The sequence below is a fragment of the Gracilinanus agilis genome, chromosome 4 (assembly GCF_016433145.1).
Source record: "Gracilinanus agilis isolate LMUSP501 chromosome 4, AgileGrace, whole genome shotgun sequence".
Taxonomy (NCBI): Eukaryota; Metazoa; Chordata; class Mammalia; order Didelphimorphia; family Didelphidae; genus Gracilinanus; species Gracilinanus agilis.
In genome coordinates, this window is record NC_058133.1 from 15748348 (window position 1) to 15757411 (window position 9064).

General features: G+C 44.0%; 1 protein-coding gene across 1 annotated transcript in view; it reads right to left on the reverse strand.

Moving 5' to 3' along the window:
* PATJ (PATJ crumbs cell polarity complex component) overlaps positions 1–9064 on the reverse strand; it is a 332079-nt gene that overhangs the window by 19214 nt on the left and 303801 nt on the right. Inside the window, exons 33-35 of the mRNA XM_044674774.1 lie at positions 5265–5458; positions 3076–3223; positions 357–443 (exon numbers count right to left, since the gene is read on the reverse strand). Coding sequence (XP_044530709.1) covers positions 357–443; positions 3076–3223; positions 5265–5458 — 429 coding nt within the window. The remainder of the gene's footprint in view (positions 1–356; positions 444–3075; positions 3224–5264; positions 5459–9064) is intronic.

Genomic DNA, 9064 nt, shown 5'->3' on the forward strand with positions numbered 1-9064 from the left:
AAGTTGGGACAGCAGGAATTCTTATTCCTCTTTTCTATAGGAGAAGAAAGGGAACTTGAAAGGATTTGGTCCTTGAGATCAAGTTTCTGATTCCATGTCTGGGGTCTTCCCTCCTTTCTTTTTATCTGAACTATTCTTTGGAATTTTTGATAAGGAAAAGCCTTCTCCCAAGGCATTGGCTCTACAAATGACAGCCTTCAGATTTGCCTAGGGGTCTTGAAAGTTAATGACTTGCCTAAGGTCACACAACAAGTAGATGTCAAGAATTCTAGGAATCTTTCCACAGCATGCTCCTCCCTTTGAATCAGGGATACCCATTCATTAACACTCAGTCTTTCTTAGAGATCACTACTTACCTGACTGTTCTGAGATGTTTTCCTTGAAGACAGCCAAGAACCAGCCCTTAGCCTTCCAATCTCCAACTGCACAAGGCCTTGAGCGCACTTGGGATGAAAAACAAAACAAAACCAAACAGACAACCCACCCAGTAAAAACCATCAGTGGAAGGTTACAGGCCAATAGTTCCTACGTGGGGGCAGGGGGGAGGGGGAGTGCTCACAGGGTTAAGGATCTTCCCAATAGAAAGTTTAGGGCAGCCACTGTTTTTGTACCCCCATTGTATAGAGCTCGGAACACTGTAGGTGATTACTAAGTGCTTACTGAGGATTGACTGACTATGTGGCAACTGATTGCTTTCCTGTGGATTTCACTTCTCTCCGTTTTTTTTTTTTTCCTTTCACTGAAATCGATTCCACAAAGAACTAGCTTGGGATTTCTCTTCCTTTTCTTTGCTTCCTCTGGAGGAAGCAGACTTGAAGAGTGACTTGGTTTTTAAAAAGTTCAGCTAGCCAAGGAGATGCTGCCTAAGAGGACAGAGGAGGAGAGACCAAATAACTGGCTAACTGGAAAACTGAAGAAGCATTCTCTGAATCGTAGACACACACACACACTCCCTGCCTCCCTCCCTCCCTTCTTCCCTCTCCTCCCCCTCTCCATCTCTGTCTTGGTTTAATGCTGAGATATGGGGGCAAGAGAGTGAATAAAGGTAGGCTGGTTTGCTGTTTGGAGTAGCAAAGGTTCACATTGATGAACCAATGGCTTTCAGGTTGAGTGCAGGATCTAGGCAGCAAGGATGCCAAGGGGTTGCCCTTAAGAAGCTTTTAAAATACTTTACAAGTATTCACTCTTTCCAAATATTTAATAAATTTACAAATATGATTCTGTTTCATCCTCACAGCAGCCCTGGGACGTCGTGTTATCATTGCTGCCATTTTACAGGTAAAGTAACCGAGGTCAAGGGATGTTAAGGGACCTGGCCAGGCTAACTAACAAAGCCACTAAGTGTCAGAGGGAAGATTTGAACCAGGGTCTTCCTAACTCCATGTTCCACGCATGCTTCATTGAGTTCAGAACCTGGATGCTAATCAAAGAACTCCTACAAGCCAGTCCCAGTGGGAGCCACCTGCCTGCATCTCTTATCAAATGGTAGGAAGAAGAAGATAAAAATGACTCGGGGAACCCCCCCACCACCACCAATTCCTATTCAAGCCTACCATTCCTAAATAAAATGAACTCATTTCAAGGCTGTGTATAAAGGGATTGAAAGCCAGACCCTAGAGACCAGAGATCCTGGATTCAAATTTGGCCTCAGATACTTCCTACCTGTGTGACCCTGGGCAAGTCACTTGACCTCCACTGCCTAGTTCTTACTGCCATTCTGCCTTGGAACCCATACACAGAGTTGATTCTAAGATGGAAGAGAAGGGTTTAGAAAAAAGACTATCTATTGAGCTACGGCATCTGGTAGCATCAGATGCTAATTTAGATGAATCCTCGTAGCGTACATTTCCAATTGGTTCCAGCTGACAACAGAAGTTTCCTTCTTTCTAAGGTTTTTCTCTCCTGTGAATCATGGGCTTATTTTTTGGTTTTCTCCATCTCTGAAAGGAACTCCCCTTAGGGAGGCTCAATGCACCCAGACAACTCTATAGCTTGGAGTCTTAGCCAGTGGCTGGGGAAGCCTGAAAGGTTAAGCTATTGGAGGTCAAGTCGTCATTCTATGGGAGTGGCAGGATTGGACTTGGGTCTAGCCAACTGGTTTCAATCCACTCAGCTCTTGAAATCAGGGGTTGGGGGCAGCTGGGTAGCTCAGTGGATTGAGAGCCAGACCTAGAGACAGGAGGTCCTAGGTTCAAATCTGGCCTTAGACACTTCCTAGCTGTGTGACCCTGGGCAAGTCACTTAACCCCCCATTGCCTAGCCCTCACCACTCTTCTGCCTTAGAACCAATACTTAGTATTGATTCTTAAGATGGAAGGTAAGGGAAAGAAAAGAAAAGAAAAGAAGAGAAAAGAAAAGAAAAGAAAAGAAGAGAAGAGAAAAGAAAAGAAGAGAAAAGAAAAGAAGAGAAGAGAAAAGAAAAGAAAAGAAGAGAAGAGAAAAGAAGATAATGGAAGAGAAGAGAAGAGAAAAGAAAAGAGAAGAGAAGAGAAAGGAAGAAAAGAGAAGAGAAAAGAAAAGAAGAGAAGAGAAGAGAAGAGAAAAGAAAAGAAAAGAAGAGAAAAGAAGAGAAGAGAAGAGAAAAGAAAAGAAGAGAAGAGAAGAGAAGAGAAAAGGAAAGAAAAGGAAAGAAAAGAAAAGAAGAGAAGAGAAAAGAGAAAAGGAAAGAAAAGGTAAAGAGAAGAGAAGAAAAGAAAAAAGAATCAGGGGTTGGGGGCAGCTGGATGGCTCACTGGATTGAGAGCCAGATCCTAGCTGTGTGATCCTGGACAAGTCACTTACCTCCTACTGCCTAGCCCTTACTGCTCTGCCTTAGAACCAGTACACAGCATTTATTTTAAGATGGAAGGTAAGGGTTTAATAAAAAAAAAAAAAGAAAGAAATCAGGGCTTAGATTTTCAAGTGAATCAATGATTATTTTCCCCAACATCAGTCATCGCCTAAAGCTCCATGTAATTTCACTTTATAACCTGTTAGATAGCATTTCCTATTTGGTTTCAGGAAGGCCTTCAGGTGTCCAGGGGGGCATCTACTCTGGGATGCTGGACGAGGCTTGATCAGCTGCCATAGACTCACCTTGAGCACAGTGGCCACGGTCTCTTGGGAAGCATTCCTCATGTCTTCTCCATTCACAGACAAGATCTGGTCCCCCTGAATCAATCTTCCATCCAGGTCGGCCGCCCCTCCCTTCACGATATCCGAGATAAAGACTCCGCTTCCATTTCTGACAAGATCACAGAGCAGGGGCCAGTGACTCAGCCTGTTGTTCTCTTCCTTCATATTCAGCCTGTTCTGACTCCAAACCGCCCAAGAAACCTTCCCACACAAATTCTGTTCACTTCGCATCCTTTTGGTATCTACTTCCTTGTGTCCTGGGAGAAGGTAAGCTCCCTCCCCAAGGGTGGGTCCTATTTAGTTTTCATCTCTGTCTCCCTGGCACAAGGACCAGGACACATCGGACACTTCATAAAGGCTGGTTAAGTTACATTTATCTGTTTGTCTATACGAGGGTTCCTTTATGAGCAAGGGAGCTCCTGGAAGGCAGGCTAGGTGGTACAGTGAATAGAGCAAATGAACCCGAGTTCAACTTTAGCCTCAGAAACTTACTGGCTGTGTGACCCTGGGCAAGTCCCTTAGCTTCAATTTCCTCATTTATAAAAGGAGGAGAATAATATCACCTCGCCTCCAGGGTTGTGGTAAGGCTCAGAGCAGATAATATTTATAAAGCCCTTAGCACAGTACCTGGCCCACAGTAAGAGCTACATCAGTGTTTGGTATTCTTTCTCATCTTCCCTCTTGTATCGCAAGCATCGAGCATGATGGGTGCAAAGTAGACCCTTACAACAGGGCTGTAGAATTTGAATCCTCTCGTTTGTAAATGGGTTGTTTCTCTGAAGAGATGAGAATGAACATTCCACAAAGGCCAATGGAAAGGAACATGGTGGCTGTGAAAGGGCTGCCAGCTCACACTCAACAGGGGAGCAAGAAGGAAAGGCAGGACAAAGGATGAAGTCAAAGAGATGCACTTGGCAAGACCAAGAAGTAATAAATAGACTTCCTGGCTAGCCCACTGGGATCCATTGTGCCCTGGTTCTGCTCACTTCACTTTGTATCCGTTCATACAAGTCAGCCTGGGTTTCCCTGAAACCATTCCATGAAGGGCTTTAGATACCAAGGCAGGTGGGGGTGGCGGAGGGTGTATTTTATTGTAAGATCATTGGGAGACATCAGAGCTTCTGGACATGGTCAAACCTGTGCATTAGGACTATCCCTTCAGTAGCTGTGCGGATTTGAGAGACACGAGAAACTTCTTAAGAAAGTGGGCTGAAGACCTCCCTGGACAGGTCATGACTTCATTAGAATTAATGATGAAAGGGACTTTGAGATGATCGTACTTTAATCTACTTTAATATGTAAACTGATCATTGGTTTGAGGAAGCATCTATCCATCCATCCATCCATCCATCCATCCATCCATCCATCCATCCATCCATCTATCTACCATTGTCTATTATTTATCTATCTCATTTATCATCTATCAATCAATCTATTTACCATTGTTTATCATGTATCTCTCTGCCCTCTGTTGGTCTGTCTGTCTGTCTGTCTGTCTGTCTGTCTCTCTCTATCTATCTATCTATCTATCTGTCTGTCTCTTTATCTCTCTATCATCTGTCTATCCATCTATCCATCCATCTATCTATCTGTCTGTCTGTCTGTCCGTCCATCCATCTATCTATCTACCACTGTCTATTATTTAGCTATCTCATTGATAATTTATCAATCAATCTATCTGCCATTGTTTATCATTTTATCTATTTGCTGTCTGTCTGTGCGTCTGTCACCCCCAAAAGTGATCAAACATACATATGCTATATTTCAATGCACACTTTTCGTTGTTGTTCAGTTGGTTTTTGGTCATGTGTGACTCTTTGTGATGCAATTTGGGGGTTTCTTGGCAAAGGAACTGGAGTGGTTGGCTATTTGCTTCTCTAATTCATTTAACAGTTTACAGATGAGTAAACTGAGGCAAACAAGGGGAAGTGATTTGCCTAGAGTCACACAGCTTGTAAATGTTTGAGGCCGGGTTTGAACTCATGAAGACGACTCTTCCTGACTCCAGGCCCAGTGCTCTATCCTCTGCACCCCCTTGCTGCCCCAATGAACACTGTGAAGAATGCAAAATCCTCCTGGCAGTTTTATTTTCCAGAGAGTCACCCTCAGAGACTGAGAACCCCAAAGAGCCAGTTGTTTCAGTGCCTTACCGTTTTCCAACGATGCTTAGGCCCAGGCCTCGACCTGTTTTTTTCTGGAGATCAACGGGGAAAATCTCCAAATTTTCTTCATCTTTATAATGTGCTTCATCCCTATAAACAACCAGTCGCACCTTCTGGGGAGTTTTCCTCAAGGCCGTTATGGCTTCCTCATGGCTGGCATTCCTCAGATCAATACCATTTACCTAGAAGAACACCAATAATCAGGGCAATTGTAATGATATCGTGTATCTGGATACAAATTTGATAGTTTACATCAATTATTTCACTTACAACTCAGGACAAAATTAAATGTTCAGGAACTGAACTTGAGAGAGACACTTGCAAGTGCCCATTTTATGGGTGAGGAAAATGGAGGTTCAGAAAAGTGAAATGAATTGCCCTGAATGCCAGAAGTAGTAAATGAAGGAGTTGGACATTGAGCCATTTTCCTGAACCACTTTCTTCTTTCCATCCTTTCTTGCTGACTCTCTGAAATGACCATCTTCCTGTTTCCTTACACGTGAACCTTAATTCCACTTCAAATTATCAAGCTTTTTTTTTTAAAACCCTTATCTTCTGCCTTAGAATCAGTACTGTGTATTGGTTCTAAGGCAGAAGAGTGGTAAGGGCTAGGGAATAGGGGGTTAAGTGACTTGCCCAGGGTCACACAGCTGGGAAGTATCTGAGGCCAGATCTGAACCCAGGACCTCCTGTCTCTAGGCCTGGCTCTCAGTCCACTGAGCCATTCAGCTGCCCCCCATCCCCCACAAGCTTTTTTCAAAGACTAGCTCAGATCAGTTTACTACGTATTCTGGCAGACATCAGTTGGTAGAACTGTAGATTCAGATTAAGGTTTGATGCCAGGGAAACTTTCCTAACCATCAGAACTGCCTCAGAGACCACTTGATCAGGCAGTGCCTGGCACATGGTAAACATCAAGTTCAGAGATTCTCCTCCTGAGAGCTCTGGAGTCAGAGGCTGGAGGACACTTTCTGAGGTCTTTAGCAGGGTTTCAAGTTCAAAGACCAGTTGGATGGAGGAGCCCCGGAGGACCGAGCCCACTGGGAGATTCTGAGCTCAGGAGCTGCCGAAGGCACAGCCTTTTTGCTTTCTGCTATCGTGGAGGCTCGGGCATCCACTCAATGGCCTCTCAGATTTCCTGCCTTTTTCATGGGGTTGCCTGATGAACTCAAGTACTACAGAAGGACAGAACAGGGTTGATTCTGTCTGCTGGAAAGACATGACTGTTTACTCTATTCCAAGGAGCGCATTCAATATTTGCAAGTGGGGCCCAAAGAACAAAAGGGGGAAAAATTGGCTTAGGGGAACTTCAGGTGTTTGGACTGATTATTTTACTTTTTCCCAATAGATGGCATCCGAGACCATGATTTCACTCTACGTTAAGCAAGGGCGGAAAAGCTCCAAGAGAAATGGAGCTGAACTTTCCAGGTTGCCAAATAGATCACATATATATGTGTGCTTAAGCTCTAAGTTATGATTTTTATGAAAAGCACTGCACCTCACATCCCAGACATCTAACACCACAAGGGCAATCCTCATTAAACACATTAGTAATTATGAAAGGCACATCCCGAGGCTCCAGTCTCATTTGAAGCCTTCCTCTTGTGCCTCAGTTTATTATATGCCACTCTGGGCATGCCACTAAGAGAAGCTAAAAATGTGACTTGCTGTATCAATTTATATCATGAAGTTTTCTTGTGATCAATAAAGTCATGCAAAAATTATATGCATTTTTAGATACACGAATTTAAGAAGGTCTAGGCAAGCTATTTATTTGGTCAGACAAAAGGATTTTATTTTTTTCTGTCCATGAGAAAGGAAGAGAGAGGCAACAGGGGTTAACAGAAGGAGGATTTGACCAAGCAGGGAGTCTCTTTAGAGAAGCTAGAGGCCTACATTGCTTTTCTAGAATCACAAAGGAATGCTATAGTGGAGGGAGTGCGGTGATTGAACTCATGTCAGTTCTATGGGCCAATGCTTTCTCACTTCTCAAATAAAGGTAGGGATTGAATTATATGATCTCTCAAGTACCATACAAATGGATAATCCTTTGATCCAAGAAGCTTTCTAAGGCTATAAATTACTGAAAAGTTGCCCATTTACATTGGTAGACAGAATTTCCACCCTGGAAGTTTCTCCTGCCAGTAAAATCACAAGTCTAGACCCCAAAAGGTCAGAAGTATGGAGAGATGGACAAAGAGGTCAAAAGAGCAAGATTAGATCTAAACTTTAGGAAGAGCATTTTTAGAAATAAAGGATGGACTGTAATGGGAAAAGACTGGAGGCAGGAAGACTCCTCCCTGACAATCCCACCCCAACCACCAGCAGTTATTGCCATAATAAGGATGGGAAGGTCTGTTTCAGGGTGGGGGCAGAGTCAGATGAGAAGAAGGGGTGAAACTGAGAGAAACTCCAGAGATGAAACCCACAAGAGATGTATCAGAGTTGATATTTCCAAGAGACAGCAGGGGAGTGAAATCTACAAGAGATATTGCAGAGATGAAACCTACGAGAGATGTTAGAGAAGTGAAAGCACGAAAAGGTGATATTGACAGGCCTTGGAAATGGCTAAGATGGGGAAAGGAGGAAGGTGGATCTGAAATGGTGAGACAAGAGTCGAGATTCAGAATGACACCTGGCTCTCTACAGTAAAAGGAAAAGTGGGAAGGGGAGGGGCTTGGGGAATGAGGGGGAAAGATAGAGTTCACTTATGGACATCGGGTTTAAGATGTCTACTGGGCCTCTCCCTCAAGATATGTGAAAGGCAATTGGAGATGTGAGATGAGAAGTCTTGTACAGTCATGAATTATCAGAGGATAAAGGACCAGGCTATAGAGCAGTGATGGAAAACCTTTTAGAGGGGTGGCTGATGTGAGAGATGTCTTCAGGCTTGTGTGGAGACGGGGAGGGGAGCAGCCTAGCCCTCTGTCCCTCTGGCTTTCTAGTAATGAACTCAGGTGAACTCTGTGCTGGGGTGATGGTGTGTGCGCCCAGAGAGGGCTCTGAGTATCCCCTCTGGCATGTGTGCCACAGGTTCACCACCATGGCTATAGAGTGTCAGAAAGGCTCTTGGGTGGTCTAACTTTCTATTCCTGGCACGAGACACTCCCAGCACAAATATTTTCATTGATTGTTTCCAATGCTTGGAATGCTTTCCCTCCTCAACTCTGCCTCCCAGTCTCAGCTTTTGCAAAACACCTTTTTTGGTCTTCCCCTCAATGCTAGTATCTTCCCTGTGCAATTCAGTATACTTAATTCTATCTCTGTCTTGTTTGTACATAACTGTGTGTTGCCTCCTCCATTAGGTTATAAGCTCCTTGAAGGCAGGAGCTGCTGTTGCCTTTCCTCGTATCTACTCAAAGTAAGTGATTTAGGAAAAATGATTCCATTTCCCCCTTCCCCCAAGTGTAATTTATCAAAGCTAAACAGCTAATTCTGGGCAGGAAAGAGGGTAACAATGGAAAGTTAGCAAGATAAGGCAATTGAGTAGGAGAAAGTTTGGGACCATAACTTGGGAATCACGGGGTTGGAGGAGAAGAGAGTTTTGCCAAATCTGAGGCAAAGAACCAGTATCATTCCACTTCTACAGTTCCCTATCTCTGCAAAGAAGGGTCATTTATTTCCTCCCCTTTTCTTCTTCTGTTCCTCCTTCCTTCCTTCCCTCCCTCCCCCTTTTCCCCCTTCCCTCTCTCCTTCCTTCCTTCCTTCCTTCCCTTATTTCCTTCCTTCCTTCCTCCCTCCCTCCCCCCCTCCCTTCCTTCCTTCTTTCCTTCTTTCCTTCCTTCCTT